Consider the following 19455-nt stretch of genomic DNA (forward strand, 5'->3'; position numbering starts at 1 on the left):
ATTAGGAGAAGTGTTAAAGATAACAAACAAAACTTCAGTTTGTAAACTTTCAGTGCTATTTAGAAAATAGTCTCATCTATTATACAGGACACAGCGTTATGCAATGCAATTCTGTCAATTTAAAGTATGACGTCACGGCAAAGGAATGCCACAGGAATGCAATTTGTCAAACTTGTCAATTTTGTATACACATATAAAGCTTTCAAGCTGAAAGAATCGGCCTTGCTTTGTCTAGCAAATACTAAAATATTGTTATATATCTGTCTGCTTTTTCCTTTTGTGGAATTATTGGTGTTTCTACAAATGCATACAATGTCTTCTTAATCCTATAAAGCTGTCATATTTTTCAAGCCTTTTTATTTTTTTGAATGAGCTAGAGGATTTAAATGCAAATAAAACTCTACCTCGAGTATCTAACTATAGAACGCAAGTCAGGAGTGACGCAACCACTGCGATGTGAGGCAAAGTAAAGCGTTTTAATGTTTTGGATGAACACTCATAAGATTCTTGTTTCAACGTGAAAAGTGAAAGAGAAAAATTAAATCTTGAGTCACGTGAACATATCGAGAATCTAATAAGTAGACCCACTGTACCTCAGTAACACGAGGCGTTTCCAGTTATAGTAACGGGAACGATGCTGGACAAACAGTTTTCGTTCGATTCTGATTCTGTTTTTTTCTGCGGGTATTCCTTCTTTGGGACATAAAGGAGCTTTATAAGGTTTTGGTATTGAAGTACAATAGTAAAGTTTTACATGTACGATGGTACAATACAGAATATTACGGTACAAACATCATACACAGTCCCTCTGACCGCTGAAAGACTGTTGTTATTACAAATTGTCGCTCCGTAGTAATTGTTCTCCGTAGTAATGTATGTCGTATCACATGTGATTAGCTTAGTTGTGTTTGACAAGTAGCAAATACACAGCAAATGTTGGTTTTCTTTGTTACTAAGTTAATCACAAAGTTGTTGCCGTAACAACATCATTTCTGTGAAATTTACCAGGCCTAGAAAAAGAGAAGAAGTCTGTTGTTACACAGGCAGTTTCTCCACTGTCCATGTTTCTTGCAAGTTACCGATCGAACCGATATGGACTGTCTGAGGGCGCACTTCCCAGATGAAAAGTACACGAACGACTACCGGATGTATTATGTGTCTAGCATCCGATCGTATGTCATACTAATATGTCCTGTCTATTTTGATGGCTGTATCTTACTCGCTCAGCTCACAGTCGTTGGTGGGCTATTCAGCTCTGGGACTATTCGCCCCATAGACGAGTGTTACGAAGCGAGAAACGAGGTGTTTCTCGCTTCTGTACACTCGTCTATGGTGGAATAGTCCCAGAGCTGAATAGCCCACCAACGACTGTGCTCAGCTGTACATTACTCAGTCTTTATCAACATACGAGTGACTGCGTTGTCTGTATTCGATGGGTTATCAAAGAGACACATACAATTGATTATCTCTCCGTTAAAACAAGAAAGTTATAAGCTTATATATTGATGTTTACACTTCCTCAAAACTTTTCAAAGTCATAAATAATGTGTGTACTTTTTGATTAATAATTCATAATAAGAATAACAAAATATATCCCGGGACCTTCAGGAACTTGTTTTCTGTTACAAAAAGGGGATTTTTAAAAATTTAATTCCACTGTTTCGAATTCCTTGTACATTCTGAACCATTAGTTTATACAGTTCAAAATACTGCAAATTTTAAAATATTGGTAATGTTTTAAAATTTGCAGTATTTTTCTTGTTAACAAACGTCAGTAAGATCTTTAGGCATGATAATTGATCCCCCATAAAGACTGAACATTAGTTTCCTAAACCACGGTCCCTCTATCTAGAGGGACCGTGCCTAAACATTGCTATTCAAAACGTTCAGTCTAGGATGACGACTTTTGTGCATGGACTGTAGCACATGACAAGCTGCGCGCATTATATATGTATCATAATATGTGTGTGATATTAGAGTGGGTAAGCAGTTACAAAACACTATTGCTATCGAGGGACTCTATGAAGTACTAACTAAAATCTGTATGTCTATTTATTCTTCCTCCGTCTTTTGGCGATGTCAATGATTGATATGGAACTCGTTGAAAATTCGTAGTGGCTCTTCAGGGTTCAACTTCAAGGTCCTCACCAGATTTGTTAGTTTATCGGATCAATCGACCAGTCAGATATAACCTTCCGAGCCAGCTGCACATCGGTAGCATGTAAATGTAGCCTACAGTGTATTTTTACTGAATGGTTTGTACCATGGACGTTACGTCCACGTTAATACGTACAACTCCAGTGTCTAAGGATCTGGTAATTGAAACATTCGGTTAAATTTAATTCACATAGGGACAACGATACAGAAACTGTGGGAATACAAATGACGTAAGTAGATGTATGATGTACTTTATTTCTATTTCAATCGCTGTTTGGCCCATATACCGAGAATAGATGAATATGACTACAGGCTGATAGCATTTGTGGACGGAAGCGAGACCGCTAAATGGTGAATCGGTATATGATTAACCTGCCACGGTACGGACGACGCATAAGTCAATAGTTGTCAACGGACAATGTCCTTACCATAAGACTGCAAGAGAACATAAATAACCTGTTGGCTGTTTGATTCGCTATAGTAAATCTTGAAATGCAGTCTTTTAACGATAAGTACAATTTACAGGTTTCCCTTTCGTATTTAGGATTAAGTTTTCTTTGCGTGAGTCCTTTCCCTAAACTTCCCAATGCTCTCTAGTCCTGTGACGTCACATACAGCCTCGTTCTTTTTCAATGTACTTTCTGTATCTCAACTACTATCTTTCTTCTCTATCAAATACCTCAACATTGTTTCTTTCTGTTTGTATTCAATACACAAATCGAAACACGTGCAAAAAGCTGAAGTAAGCGATACCGGGATGCTTGTCATCTATTTTTGACGTCACTGAGTTACAAAGTCAAGCAACGCTCACTGAACGCTGAAAAACATTTCTTCCCCTGATCATGCTGACGCTGCGCTGCTCAAATATTCGGATGACGTGTTTGTACGGCAAACGTGTAAACCCGATACGACCCGAGGCGGGCTGGAGAAACCGAGACCCTCAGGCATATGTACACACGTCTATGGGGCGCATAGTCCGAGAGCGGAATAGATCAAAAGTGACTGAGGTACAACAGAAACTGTGTTAGAAAAGGAAAGAGTTGCAGGTAGTATTCGTCAGATTACAAAGATTCGGTGTGTTACCGCATTGTTACAATTTGTTGCAATTTCATAGCAACGTAATTACCGATTGTAGGTATGGATGAGGCTTGATTGGATTTTCGCACTTCAAAAACTTTCATTTAGGGGAGGGAGAGGGGGTTGAGGCCAAACACAATGAGTTTCGTTTACTGTGCACATGTTTCAATTATCCACGGCCCCTTATGCTGATGATTGGAAAATTGCTCTTTGCGCCCTCACAGTCCAACCCTCATTTGCCGGAAAGGAAAAGTCTTTAATCCTTTGCAATGACATTGTGTCAAGACAACATATTATAATACTTTTCTCATTTTGTAATGACAAATTTACTCTAAGCAAATGACAAGAACAAGTCATGAGTGAAGTTAAGCTGAAGCAGTACGACCTTTCGTTTTTTTAAGTTGCAGTCAATCCTTCGCATGATTAGGGTCATCATCATCATCTGATATTAATACACACGTGCTTTGCCAATGCATCTTTCTGTCATTTCATCTTTAACTTGTATAAGCTGGACAAAGTTTGCCCATGAGCATCAAGAAACGTTAAAAGGATGAGTATACGTTTGAGTTCAGTTTTATAGTTTTAGTGGCGGTCGTTTTTGATAAACATTTGTTTTCTATTTTAATGAAAATTTACTTTTCTATGCTGTGACCTGGAGTTTTATAGGAGGGAGGAGCAAGCCGGCTTTAGAGCTGGTTATTGTACTACTGATAATATTTTCCTTATTCATAAGCTCATACAAAAATATTTAACTACTAAAAGGGGTTGCTTTTACTGCGCATTCGTCGACTTCGAAAAAGGCTTTTGATACCGTTAACATGACAGCTATGTTATTGAAATTTGGTGACGCAGGTGTAAAGGGTAACATGTATTGCATTTCATATTCCATGTATCAAGAAGTCAAATCTTGTGCTTTAATACCATCTGGACTGACTGACGTTTTCAATTGCCCTATAGGTGTAACACAGGGATATCTCTTGTATCCTTTTCTTTTTTTCCTTTTTCATAAATCTCTTCCACGAAGAACTAAGGGTTGATCATATGTTAAGTGACGATGTCGAATGTTCTGCTGGATTGATTAAACTTTTTTACCTTCTTTTTTCTGACGACCTCGTACTAATGTCATACAATGCTATAGGATTACAACGTCTGCTTACCAAATTAAAAACTTACTGTGACAAGAACAAATTGAAGGTAAATTTAAGTAAAACTAAAGTTGTTGTCTTTACAAATGGTGGAGTGTTGAGGAGCTATGAAAAATGGTTCTATGGTTAGCAAACTGTTGAGATCGTGTCTCATATTAAAATTGTCTTCACGTGGCTTATGCGGTCAAGGACTGAACAATAAGAACAAGCATCAAAGGTACTCCATTCTTTGATGATCAATTTGAGAAAACTTGGTCAAGTGCCAATTCCTCTGTGCTTTGAATATATTTGATACAAAGATTGTATCGCTTTCACATTATGGATGTGAAATATGGGGTTATCATGAAGCCAAAGTTGTAGAAAATATCCATATCAAGTTTTGTAAATTTTTACTTTCGTCTCATTCATCATACTTTCACGCAGCTGTGAGAGGGAAACTAGGTCGCCCTACTCTAAGGGCTATACGTTTAGTGAGGATGATAAAAACATTGGTTTAGAATTTTGAAAATGAATGCTGATCGTATGTTTTGCAGTGTTATTACCGCGGATGCAAACAAGGAATGTTGGGTAAAAAATCTTAAAACAGTTTTATACATATCGATTTGCCGATACGTGGTACAATCAGGGGTGGGGATGACAATATGTTTATTTGTATTTTTCGCCAACAATGATTGGACATTGATGTTCAAAATTAGTGTGATAATGTCGTTTCATGGGACAGATTGTCAAGCTATCTGTTATTTTAATCCGACTTTGTCTTGGAAACACCTCAACATTGACATGAAACCTGTATTTCGTTCAGCATTGCTAAAGTTTAGAATTTCTGCTCATTCTCTTATGATTGAAAAGGGAAGACACTTGGGAATTCAAAGAATAGATAGGAAATGTCCAGTGTGTCTGGACAGTATTGAAGATAAGTTTCATTTCCTTTTTGTTTGTCCTGTCATTGTAAAATTCAGAAATCGATATATTCCAAGTATTTTACAGAGCAGCCACTTTCACAATTTAAATTCATATAACTTATTAACACTAGAGACTCTGTTGTTTAAAGGAAGTGTGCAAGATACTTGTTCTATGCTTTTTGAAAAAAGAGCATTATTTCTACAGGATTTATGATTGTAAATTAGTGTTTTCCCATTTTATAGACTGTAAATCTGCTTGGCAGTATCAATTTATAGATGTACCTTTGACCCTCTACTTGTTTGCTATGTACATGTATCGATTTGCAAGTTTGTACATTGGACCGGTGGCCTGTAGTGCTCATTGAATAAATACTAAATACTAATTCTGGAGTTTTGTGCATGTTTGTTGTGTACATTCCGCTCCGTGTTTTAATGCCATATGTGGTTAAGTGGGCGTATGTCAAAATTGGACTTACACATGTTGACTTAGGGGGTCTGGTTGACCCGGCTCGTTCGCCCGTTTTTTGTACAGAATTGGATACACCTGAGAGGAGTTCCGCATGTGTTGTGCTACAGCTGAAATTTTACGGAAATTGATCACTCACTACCCTACAAAGTACTCTACACTTCATGATACACTTGATACATTAACACGATTGAAATTTGGTGTTCAAGTGAAAAGATTCACCAATTTCTGTGCTGGTAGTTTTCATGTTCATTTTAATGGAGCCGGAGGTAGTGAAACTGTTAACTTAGGTGTACAATAAAATGTAGCATCTGTTATCTCAACATAATATCGCGAATTAAATTATCACATGAGATTAAACTTTGAGGATTCGCTCCGTACAATATATATCCATTTGTCAAAATTTCTTTCTGCATTATCATTATTAGTCAACAAATGTTGACTTCATCGATCCACATCATGGTTTATCTATTCGTGCAACTAAAGTGAAAACACATCGTCAGCAACCCGGCCAAGGCAATATGTCAGAGAGAATGCTCGCGAGATTTTTGTGGACACCCTTTAAAACCAGTGCGAAATATTAAATGCCTTTGTTTGATTCTGAGGAATTCTGCGGAATATCAAGAGGAATACTTCAATTCTATGATGTAGTTCCGTGTGCCGTTTTACTGTTTGGTTCCTCCTATTTAAGGTTCCAGTACAAGTATTAGATCCTTCAAAACAATGAATTCTCTGTACAAAAATTGAGCTCGTAATGCCTTTAAAGAATATGTTTTCAGAAAGCCTACCTATTGGTGAATGCTGTTATTTGTACTTTGTAATCATTGTTTACTGAAGGATCATGTGACAGTAACTATGGTAACCTCTAAATATCAGTTTTTACTTTCCACTGTACACAAACGCTGTGATGTTTCCGGTCAGAATTACACCAGCTATTGACAACATAATAATATATCTCAGGTTTCTTTTAATCTGCCCTAATTTTTGTGTGCACAGACTCTTGACCGAATTACAGTCAACTCGCACTTTTTCCAACCCGCCCAGAACCAACTCGCCCGATTCCAACTCGCCCGATACCAACTCGCCCGATTCCAACTCGCCCGATACCAACTCGCCCGACGCCAACTCGCCCGATGCAAACTCGCCCGATGCCATTTTGCACGTTGTTTTGAGATGGAGTGTAGTTATAGATTCCATGTACGCTAACCCGATGGCCCGAGGCCAGCTATTTTCATATCACGGGCCAGTAACTCGTGAAAGACGGTCCTGCTGTTCCTAAAAACGTGAGCCAGTATAACTGCAGTAACTATCCCTTTTAAGTTTACGTAAAGAAGCCGAACGAAATTAATTTTTTTCAAGAGATTTGCAGAACGTGAAATTCGCAAATAAAAAGTTTTCAGTGTTGGCAGCTTGGCACATATTTCAAACCGCACCTGTGGTTCTCAATGTTAGAAATATTTGTTGTTAGAAATAAAACGTTTTATGCGTACCAGGTACTCATAAATTTGCAAAATAGTATCGGGCGAGTTGGCATCGGCGAGTTGAAATCGGGCGAGTTGGTATCGGGCGAGTTGGTTCTGGCGGTTTGGAATCGGGCGAGTTGGTTCTGGGCGGGTTGGAAAAAGTGCGAGTTGACTGGTACCCCTCTTGACCATGGCTCAATCACCAGCCAGATAAAATAGAAAATGATGTACAGCCGCAATCAAAACTTCCTTCTTACGTTCCCAACTAGAAAAGCCACCTCATGCTTCTTCTAGATCTTTCCCCACCACAAAAAAAATCCCTGTCGCCCTCTGTTTGCTACCTGCCGTTGCCTTGCTCATCGAAAAATCCGAAAACATACCAGATTGTTCTCCCTGACAGCTCGTAGGGTTTTTTTTTTCAAGTTTACCGCCGGGTAAAAAAAAAAACTTTCTAGCTCGTCCGTTACTTGCGAATAGCTTTTTCAGAGCAGCCCCGTTACGGCTGCTCCTGACAGGGACCTAAGGCGCCCACGTGTCTGGTGATGTTTATTTGAGTCGATACATTTATCTTTGTTGATAACAGATATCCAAAAAAGAACTTGAATTGTCATTGTTGTCCTTGTCTAAGTTACTTTTAAATTATGAAATAAAGTATATTGCGTTTTGGGACAAAGGACAAAAGAGAAACCGTATACCCTCGAGGGTCTACCGTGACGGAAAACACATCAAACGGAATCGTAAAGAGGACTTACAATGCGATGTGGATATTCCCCTGTTTGTGCATTTTGGACATTGTACTCATGTTGTGAATTTGTTTCCATACACCCTCAATGTTATGTGTGATCATAAATATCAACATGTACTCTGTTTCATTGAACGCACAACAAAAGAAAACGACATTGCTCATGTATCAACATTAACAACGTAATCGCTCAATGCTAAAAATAAACATAAACATACACATATAATGAAACAAAAACAACTTCAATATGTCAGAATATAATCGTCTCAACTCCCTTTGTAAAGGGAAGGGACAGCCATATAACATAATCGTCACACTTCGGGAAAATAACACAAAGTATGAACGTTGATACTCCTTGTGTTACCTCTGTCTGTGGTTAAAGGTGTACGTTTGCCTCCCGGGCTTTGCCTGCAGTTGCAGGTGTAAAACAAGCACGAGGACGCCGACCAAGATGGATATTATGAATATCGCCCTCACTTGCCTTACAATGAATAAACTTATTCAGGGAGAAAGGATATCCCCATTACCCATGGTGCAATGCGAAACGACTACAACTTCCTGGGTTGATTCGGAGAGCGGAACGAATGGGTTCATCACACAGCGTGTGTTCATTCCGCGAATACACGCGGATATCGTATAAACCGTAAGGCGAACGACGTATCTAACGCGACTAATTGATACAAGGACATCGTGGGACACTGGTGATCGTCGGGGATAAAATGCTTTAAATGGCGTTTCTACCGTACCGAGCAGTTATGCAGACCAAATACCAGTTTATGATCGGTATACTGGTTCTGACGGCTCTCTTCTACCTGGAGTCGCAGATCCAGCGGCTTGAAGTGTCGCTAACCAAAATCGGTAAGTCCCGACTCTTTTACTACCCCTGCGGTACCACCGCTAGGCCGGCTCGTGTGCGAATGAAATTAACCAGTCGCTGCTCCCAATATTCGTCTCATAGGATGTGGAATACAGCCTTAGCTCAGCGGTGCGTTGTGTTGACATTTGACAGCGAGTAACACCGGGCTGAGTATCGTAGTGAACAATCCCAAAGTTCATCCATTCAGACTTTCCATATTTACTCATGCTTGTGCGGATGTAAGGGGTGCGTAGCAGACTTGAATTTTGTTTGTCCTGAGCCGCCCACCACAGATCCTACAGTGCCTCACTAAATCGCATTTTCATGTCGCTAAATACAGAGAGATCAGTTCAATTTGGCTTCATAAGTAAACGCCGGGTTTCCTATTGTAAGCGCTGTCGCTCACTGAACTGAACGAAAAGCCTTCGTTAGCTGCGCACAGATCGAATTTCAACCACCAGGCGAAAACAAAGTATCGCGCATGGCGTCTTTCATTTCGTTTGCCCGTGCAAAATCTCCCTAGATACCTACATTCTCTGGACATAGTCAAGCGAACCGATTGACCCGTTTCCTAAATTATGTCCGTGCTAAGTGAAAAGAATAATGTAATCGATTCGCAAAATCTCGACCCCGACTTTTCAGTTTTCTTTTGACAATACGCATTGCGAGCTAATCGTGTGGAAATTCTTAGCGACAGAATCCCGAGTCATACGATAGACCATTTGTAGTGTTTAACATCTTAGTAAGCCTGTTTTCCATGAGTCAGGATTACGCTTAATGTGTTCAGAGGTTCTGAATTTACTAAGTCGCATGGGAGAAGGGTCACTTTCTTAACAGAAAGCTCCGCTGTGATGAATCACCTGTGCGTGGATTTGCGCCTTCCACTTCAGTCGAATCGTTCGTAATGTTTCACTGAAGCAGCCGAATTTCACAGGTGTTGCGACGTTGGTCGTAGTTTTTACATCCTCAAAAGCCCACCACGGAAGAAAAGTGAAAAAAAAGCTCAAAAAATCTGAACCTTGACAGTCCAAGACGCAATTAATGTCAAACGAAGTTCATTTATTAAGCATTAAGATGAAATTGCAGTTTACAGAATAATTCAATCTATTAGCGAGTGTACTTTTCTGTTTGTAGTGACATTTAATCATTGATCAGCAGAAATTACCAGAGTCTGATTGCCGATAATTCAAGTACTTTTTCACTAAAAGAACTTCAAGAAAGGAGCTTAGTCTTATAAACAAATTCCTTTAGTTAAATTTGCTACGGGCAGAGATTTCATCCCCCACTCTCACTTAATGGCAACAACTCCATTGATTGAAAACTTGAAGAACAGCATCATGTTACAATTCTGTGGATCGTACCCTCAGCTTCATCTAATTCAATGCGCCTGTTTTGTGAGTTTCTCTGCGCTTATTGAGTTCATTAAAACGGCTGTGTCAAAATATTATGGTGGAACAGTGTTTCATTATAACAGCATGCATGATGAGTGGAGTAATTTTGAGCATGTCCCCTCTTCTGTTTCAGTGTACTGTTAGCTCCTCAAGCCTAGCCGTACCATGGAGGTACAATGGTTACCTCCATGGCAGTACTGACTTTGCCTCTGACATATCTTGTAATCGTGGCATATCTGTACTGTTTGTACAAATGTCTTGAGAACTTTGCTATGTTTGCTTGTGGTCGTCACACTTTATTTACCGACGGCGCTTTTAAAAATACATGGATTGACAGTTGTAAACACAGTGGAATTGCTTTTTACTTATTTTTGAAATTTATGTTGCTGAAAACTTGACGAAATGACTCATAATTGGCATGATAAATGCACATACTGGAGAGAAATTTATCAAAATTTTTAACTATAATTCTGAACATGTCCCAGGGATATTGAACCAGTTCTGTTAACATTTCCATGCACCCATTCTAAGAATCAACTATTTGAATGTGTTGATTTCACAATGGACACTTAATGTTACTGTAAAAAGTGTAATTGTTTCATAATAAGGTTGTTTAATTAATAAAAAAGCAGAATTTGTAACAGAAAATTTTATTCATAACAGCAGACAGATTTGATTTCCAGGGCAAAAATTATTCCATCAATCGATACCAACGAATTTTAATGACAGAGAGAAAACATTCATCTATTCACCAGCATTTTCAGGTTAAATTTCGTAAAAAATATCGCCTTTATGGTGCTTTTTTGCTTTCGTCGTCGAGTTTCACAGAAATGGCAAACGTACAGAGTGTTGCAAATTCGGTTTCGAAGGAAAAAAACCCTGAAGGCACAATGCTTGTATAGATTCTGCGAAAAAGAACCCTGTATAAAAATTTAAAATTGATGAAGGCTTGAAAAGGTCTGAAATCACCGAATGCTTATTGTATTGCATTGACAAAGGGCTCCCCCATGAAAATTGCTTATACACAATCAGACAGATATTTTCCAGGGTCATACACCAACGACCTCTGCTGGTTTTGCCATGGGGGAATTTATCGGGTAGGGTAACATCAAAGCGGCCTTCTATCAGATGTTAAGGCCTGCAAATGTTCAAAACATGCCCCATGTACTACCCAATATTAATTTCACTATTTGTGTTTTTTCTGTATAATTCATAAAGTTGCCAGCAGCAACATTGTGCAGAACAACTGGTGCATTACAGATGTGTGAATGCATGATTCGTGAGTCGGTGTTTTAGTTGAATCACTGTGCTTTTTCCATTTTCTCCTGTCCACGAGAGAGAGAGAGAGAGAGAGAGAGAGAGAGAGAGAGAGAGAGAGAGAGATTTGACTGGGTATTTGTATTTGCAATTAAATCAGAGTCATTTGAAATGGATATGAAGGGATCAGGATTGCATTCATGATTCAGAAATTCAATGCATTCAATACTTTACATCTGTGAAGTGGTTTTAGCTGTACAATGAGGTTACAGTGGGACCATTCCATATTTAGCAACCAGTTTTGTATTCTGAATGAGAACGCATATATATTCCAAATCAAGCATAGAATATTTGATTGAAATTGCCGAGGCTCCCTGTCAAACTAGCGCGGTGAAACCCACTCTGCTGTGTTTAAATAAACAAGGAAAAGGCTTACCATTTATAAGCTAATTTGTAAGGGCAGTTTTAATTTCCTGGAACATTCATTATTAATGGCCAATGTCAGAGGCAATGGCTAAGACCCAGTGGTTTCGCCTTCCCTTCATAATATTCAATGCCAATTAATGGAATTAAACTTAATTGTTGACTTTCTTTGTCTCCACCTAATATACTGAAACGCACCATAGAGCCAGTCAGTCTGACTAGCATGAGATCAAACTGTCAGCAAGGTGCCAGTGTTTTTCCATGTTTCAAATCACAGATTGCGATGAATTGACGGCTGCGTGGTTTCACGCAGCAACAACTCTTCCCAATTTCTGCCTAGCAACAACCTGATTTACATTTTGCGGGGTAACGGTCAAAACCATGGGAATTATGAGTGAAGGATTGAAATGGTATTCCTTTCACCAATATATTTTTTTTTTCAAGCTGGAGTAATTTTCGCATTAAGTTTTGAGATTTTAACTGAAGGCAGGACATGTTCTCTCATTTAAATGTGCAGGCTACACCTAGAAAAAGTTGTGTTACTCTGTATAAGGCCCTAAGATATCTGAGGTTTTTCTTTGGTTCAGTGGTAACTATTTTGCTTGCATGTATCGGCAGCTGTTAGGTTTTCTTGAATGATCAATTCATTTTGAAACTCTCTGGTGTGTCAAGAACATCACAAATTTCGTCACTAGTCCAGCATCTGTGCGGAAATGATGAGAGAAAATGCCATTCACAGCATCTGAATATCCTCTCTTTTAGACTAGTATAAACTTCAAGCTTATCTGTTCACTTTTCTTCTTTCGGTAGTTTTTCTCTACGGCATACAGGAAAAAGACTCCTGTTTCAATTGTATCAGAAAATAAAGACCAGAGAAACAAGAATATTTTTTGTCCTGGCCGCGTTGATGTTTTGATGGCTGATGATTACCAATGGGTATAGAGAAACGGAATATTTTGAACAAAGGCCCAAAACTGTGATTGTGTTTTACCAACAGAAATCCACAAATCTTGATAGAATACAAATCCAGCAAGTGTTCAGATAACTTCCGTTGACACACTGTTAGTTTATCCTAGGGTGATCCCTACAGGACTCACAAGGCCTTTTGAAATTACCAATATTTTGTACCAAATCTTCCGACAGCATAGTGTTTTTATCCACAGACAACCTAGGGGGAAATTTGAATAATGGATAAAGTGACTCTGAAGCTATTTACATCCAATAAATATTCAAGCAGCGTTTTCAAAGCCAAATATTGGTGATGGCTGCCCCATCTCAACTCTACATGGAACACATGTTTTTTGCCAGTAGATAATTTTGCTGCCTTTGAGCTTCCACAAATAATACCGAGTACACGACTAATCATGTTTAAAGTGTGCTATCTGTGAAACTTGGAACACATTTTATGCATCCATATTGTTTTGGAGGAAGTTAGGGATTTTTATTTTATTTGGTTCAATATTTTCTGTTGGCGTATTTTAAAGTTAAACACTTTCAAAGATTTTGCCAGTCACTTTTATTTAACATCTTTTTGAAAAATGCATATTATATGCAAATGCATATAATTATCTTCACAATCATTCACCAGTATTTGAAGAGGAAGGCAGGAAATAGTCGGCAATGGTTGATTAAAGTGTTAAACAGCATCACATTGATGAAAATAACTTAGTGAGAATTGTATTTATTTGCATTTCAATTCTGTCTTTGTTTGATAATTTGCAGTGAATAACAAGTGAGAATGAATTTGATTGGTCCTGGCTGTATTCATGACAAATATTGACATTAAAATATGTGTAGAATCACTTCCAGCAATGCTCAGACAGAAAAGATTGTAGGGTCTAGTTCGGAAAAATATAATACCTTACAAATATAGTTGAATTTTTGTAGCAAATGAAATGGGTCATGAATGAGACATAGCCATCAGTGTGAGGCATGTTTCCAGCAGAAACACACAAGTACCATTCAGGAATAAAGCAAACAACAGCAAATGTCTGCCACTTCAGTTTGTATGGGTTTTTTTTCGTCAAGGACTCTCTCAGACTCGATAAAGAGTAAAGCTGTCGCAAGCAAGATATTGTTTGCCTTCACGTCTCCCCGCGTCAGATATCCAGACACACATGTGTTTGGAGAGACTAGACTCAGGACAACCACATAACGTTACCTTCTAGCCAGTCATTGTTTGTTTTCTGAAATTAGACCACCCCAGTAGGCCAACATTTAACTGTAAGAGTAGTACAGATACAGACAGCTATCACGAGGACACACACATCCAAAATCACATTAGACTCTGCGAATGTCATGTGAATAACAAAAAAATGCTTTCTGAAAGCTTCATTGGAAACAGAAAATTATTAGAAGTAACTGTTTTGAGTGCATATACTGAAGGGTGCTTGCAACGTGGAAATTATGATTGGAAAAGCATTTTACTGGAATAAACGGAGAGCGAGCTGAGGTCGTTTGCTCAGTGTGTCAGAACAAAGGAATCTGAGCAGGGCACTCTTGCATGTTAATGTCAGTGTCCTTGTGATGTCAACCCACCAATGCACCGATGCACTGAACGGCTGAAACACTGCTTTTGCACTACATTTCGGTGGCACACATCAACAACACACACAAGTAAGCTTGGGTATTAACCCAATATTCCTTTCCACTCTTCGGAGATTTTTCAGGAGAGAGATTTTTTGATGGCGGTACTACAGTGAAGTGACCAGCTACCATCCTGACTTTGACAATGTGTTCTTTTAGGGGAAATTCTCGGAATTAAGTTTGCGTGGATTATAATTAAGTGACCTACAAATATGTTCTGATTTAGTAAGCGAGAAACCCAAAATGGTTTCATTTCCCTCTTGCAAAAGTACACCAAGAGTTACTATGAAAAATGTGTCTGCATAGCCCTAGCTCTGTGATTTGAAGTGTGCCATACAGATGTACGCAGCCTTGAGCATATTTCAATTTTGAGTGTCAAATTTTCCAATTTACATTCAGTCGCCACTGTCAGTTCCTGGCACTAGTATTGAGACAAAGGGTACTGCAGTCGTCAGTGAATTTACAGCAAAAAATTGGAAAGGAATTTATTTGTCAACCCTCAGCAACACTATTGACCTCTGGGAGTTTCAGAGTAGTGGTAAAAATGTTTAAAGTTGATGATCCTCAGCCATAAATATAGTTATCGTGATGGCACTCATTTGGTATCGTACAAAATCCTGGAATCCTTTTATCCCGGAGTTTTACAGCCAATCACGGAATAATGTTAGGCATTCCTTTCAGTCGGACTACCCCGAGACATTAGACCCAAGTTGATATTTTTTAGAAATAAATCGCTGCAGTAATCCTCAAGCAATGAAAGTGCGAGTAGTTCTTCATGATTTATGACTGTGCACAGATCTGCCTGATTCGATTTCCAGCCTGTTTCGATTCAAGTCGTCTTACTGGCCATGTCATTGCTCTATACCTCTGCTTTTGAAGAACATTTTAAGCACACTGTTGTCTTTCAGTAACAGCACAGACGAACGTCACCACAAAAAGTACCATCAAAGTGGTTTTTGTACCGAACCGTCATTGTGAGTGGAGAGTGATGGGTTTTATCTTGCTTGCAGCTAGCCATCCAACAAGGTTTAATGTAAATTTTATTGATAACCAACTCCTTGTAGTGGCATAATGCACATATTTGTCTGTGGCGTGACAGCAAGGAGATAACATGTTATTTAATGAAATTTTGTGTCAAGTCTCAGGTACACATCCCTAACAATCAGAAAACATGGCTCCCTAATAGACCTACATTCCATAATTCACATTCTTTGTGTCACTTATTCTGTTGTCGTAAACGTCTGTTTTTTCCCAAAAAATTGTTTGAGATTGGACAGTTCTGTGTAAAAAGCCATGTTTTGATCAGTCACAATGTAGAAAATGATAGCTGTAAAAAAAATTATGATAATATTTTGCTAATGGTCTAAAAATACACTTAAAAATACACAAAAATACACATTCTTGGTGAAATTAAATGCATGAACCTTGCAAACATAAAGCTTTGAGTGGAATAAGCAATGATATTGTTGACATAGAACCTCAGACCCTAGAGACAATCGGGTTTTCTCGGGGGTCTTCTGGAGGGTCTATGTTTCACAGTAAAGTTAAGTTGTCAATAGTAACACTGGAAGTTCCGTACATACAGGCTGTGTTGACAAGTTTACTGATTGGTATTTTTCTACACAATTTTTGGAATAGATCAACAAACCATAGTTTGCAAAACAGGATAAAAATATTTGAAAATACCATATGTCAGAAGTTGTACTGATGGAGCTTCAACCAAAGAATGTGTACATGCAATGTACAGTGTAACGTGTGTATTAGTTGCTAACTTTACTATGTGGCAACATGGAGGTAGTAGAGATGGTGGCATGGAAATGCAATGCACACTATTGTACTGTGTTCACACCCAGGGTGGGTCAATTTATCATGTGTTTGTTTAAGAAACTTGTCCATCCCATACAGTCAAGTTTAATGAGCAGTAATTGCTTTAGCAACAAAAGTTTCCTGTCACCCACAGCTATTGTGTTCACTTTCCCTCTATGCCTCATTGAGCGAAGTTTGAGTTTGTCACCACCACAATTAGAAAACACAATTTACAAATGACATGTAAATGAAACTAAAAGTATGTAATTTGAGCAAGTTCACATCAATTTTTATGCATGTTAATTATTGAAGCTTACAAAACCTGATCCAGATGTAAGGTTGTGGCAAAATTTGCATCAGACGTACTTGTAGAGTGAGGAAGGAGCGTTATACAGGTCCAGGGCTTGTCTGCTTGTACAGATTTGTGCTGGTGCCGTATGTACAAAACGTAGGCTTCGTAAATGTTGATGGTTTTTCTGTGACAAACAAGAAGGTGACAGATGAAAGCAAATGGCGATCTTAATTCCAGATAGTTTCATCTATTGGAGTGTAATGGAGCCAGCGTGCAAGGACATGACTACAAATTGACATCCCCAGTTTTATTTGCATAATTCATGCCGTGCAATAACCTGGCTTCTATAGCTACTCATTGTATGCGTCCTACACAACCTGTGTGGAGTAACAAGAATTAGGAATCTGGCCTGGACATCTGGCCTTCCAGATCCCCATGAACATGAAGTATCAAATTTGATAACTGTACCTAAGGCCTTACTGTTGGCATAACTGAAAAAGGTTAGGAGCCATAGGGACTGAACTGTCTTGCATCCCGAATTACCAATAATGTGAAAAGGAACTTGATTTTGAATCGTAAATGACCTGCTCATTCATGTCGACTTAAAGTTAATTAAATAGTCCGAGAGGAAATTACTTGGCTGTAAATGCTTCCATCCACATACTCAGAATTTTTCACAAATTGCAAAAACTGTCAGCACGGCATAGAGTATCAAATTTGTGTCATAGTACTGGTTATGACATACCTACTTCTACATAAAGTAACACTATAAAATATATGCAAAGATTTCTAGTCTTATCTTGTCTGGAGGAAAACATGAAATGCTAGGAATTAGAAATTACTAAAAAAAAATGATTTTCCAGGAGAACTTTTTTCACTCCAGAATTCCCATTTCTTCAATATGACAATGCTCTTTATGAAGTAAACACTTGTTCATGTACATAGATGTTAGCAATCGTCTTGTTTTGGATATATTGTGATTTTAGATTTTCATGTTTATATTGTTTTCTTCTGCTGATCTATTGAAAACATGGTTAAATTTTTGTACTTATGGTGCATTTTATACAAAGTACATGTACTAATGTGCAGGAAGGGGATTTCTCTAGAATACATTTTACTTGGCTCAGACCCTATTTTCTTAATACGATGGACGTTGATCTTTTCAGTATGTGTAACCAGCGTGTGTGCTTTACTTGTATGTGAATCCCAGGTAAGGTGCTTTCAGGAGAGAGAGTTTGAGATTAAAATGTGTAGGTAATAGCATGTAGAAAATATTTATAATCTATTTTATTTGTTGTAATTTTTCGTGTGGGTATTTATAGGGTGAGTATTGTTGTTGACACAATGCTGCCGGATGCTAGAAAGTGATGTTGCAAATAGCTGTAGCTTATCTCATCGTTTTGCAGAAGCTGTGGTACTGCTTGTGGCTGGTGGTGTCAAAACAGTAGCAAAATCTGTATTCACACTCGGTGTTTCAATCTTACGGTGAGATCTTGTGAAAATAGACAGGCAAGCAAACCGGCAGTTTAATTCCACCGCTAGGTATGGCTTTGGTGTTATTTTGAACAGCACTTATTAGTTCCGAATATGGGAATCATGTGACAGTCTTTTCACTATCACCTGTTAGTTGCCACCTCTAAAGCCTGGCCAGAAGTTACTTCCTTGAAATTGGCAATTTTGGTCATAATGGATTTTGAGCAGTTGTTTCTACTTTGGAGAAGTGCACTTAAAAAAGAGCCTGCACGCATCATTAAAAAAGGAGCCATTTCCCGAACACCCTGTAAAACAATTTTGTCCTTATGTTTCGCGGTGCAGGATGGAATTTTTTTTTGAAAATCAGTGTCATTTACAGTAACCTGAGCAGACAGATTGGTGCCAGATTGCAGTCGTGGAAGTGCGATGGTTTTGTTTTGCCTCTGTTAAGTGGCTGGCTCTGCCAATTTGACAGCTATTTAAGAAACAAATCGCAGAGGTAGCCTAGTCTCTGTATGTTCAGCATTCCAGACAATTGGCCAGATGCAATTGAGATGGCCCAAGTTTAATCTCTAACTGCGTAGTAGTCGCATATCAGGTTTTCTTTTTCTAATCATACATTCACAACAGAGTAATGCAACATTGCAACTCCGTTGGTGTGCTACTGAAGTACCTGTGTGTAGCTCCCTGCCACTTTTATAATGTGTCATCAAGGTTCTTCTTATCCTTTGTGCTTCAGACTTCAGTGTTACACAGTAGCTGATCTGCAATCATTGCCATCACTGTGTCCTAGCTGTAATTCATCCATCATGGCTGTCCTCAATGGTGTCTCTTTTTGGTCCATGAGTTGCCTCACCACTGTCACAGGTACTCCCCCGTACACTTGCAGACTGTGGTCGTCATTTGCATATAAAGCACCCACAGGCTGAATGTGCTCGTCTTTAGTGTTCCAACCAGGACATGTATTACACAATGTTGAACACCGTGCCCCCACGGCATTGCCCTCTGGCAAGATATGCAGCATGGGAGCAGTTGTTTCATGCCACCTACATCAGTGTTCAGTAGTGACAGCCCACTTATAGAAAATTCAAATCTAAATAAATGACGGCATATTTTCTTGAAAGAGTTGAGATTCCCTCAATATATTTTTTACCATTTTGTAGCCAGGTGATGTGTATAAAGCATGTGTATACCATTGTTTTCAAAACAACCTTTTCAAATTTCAGCTTGTGTACAAAAAAGTCCATGAAGTGTTCGGTAAATGTACACAACAGAATTGTGTCTTGTTTCCATAGAGACACGTCTGTAATTTTCACCGTAGTATGTATCTTTTAGTGAAAAGTTGGCTAAGAACCCACTGAATAAATGGCAAATTCCAGCCTATACTGTATTCAGGGCTTTGTACACCAGTCTTTTGTC

General features: G+C 38.6%; 1 protein-coding gene across 1 annotated transcript in view; it reads left to right on the plus strand.

Moving 5' to 3' along the window:
- The first annotated feature begins 8455 nt into the window (after window positions 1-8455).
- LOC139152740 (heparan sulfate 2-O-sulfotransferase 1-like) overlaps window positions 8456-19455 on the plus strand; it is a 119721-nt gene continuing 108721 nt past the window's right edge. The window contains exon 1 of the mRNA XM_070726054.1: window positions 8456-8810. Coding sequence (XP_070582155.1) covers window positions 8681-8810 — 130 coding nt within the window. The 5' untranslated portion in view covers window positions 8456-8680. The remainder of the gene's footprint in view (window positions 8811-19455) is intronic.

The sequence above is a fragment of the Ptychodera flava genome, chromosome 16, assembly GCF_041260155.1.
Source record: "Ptychodera flava strain L36383 chromosome 16, AS_Pfla_20210202, whole genome shotgun sequence".
Lineage (NCBI taxonomy): Eukaryota > Metazoa > Hemichordata > Enteropneusta > Ptychoderidae > Ptychodera > Ptychodera flava.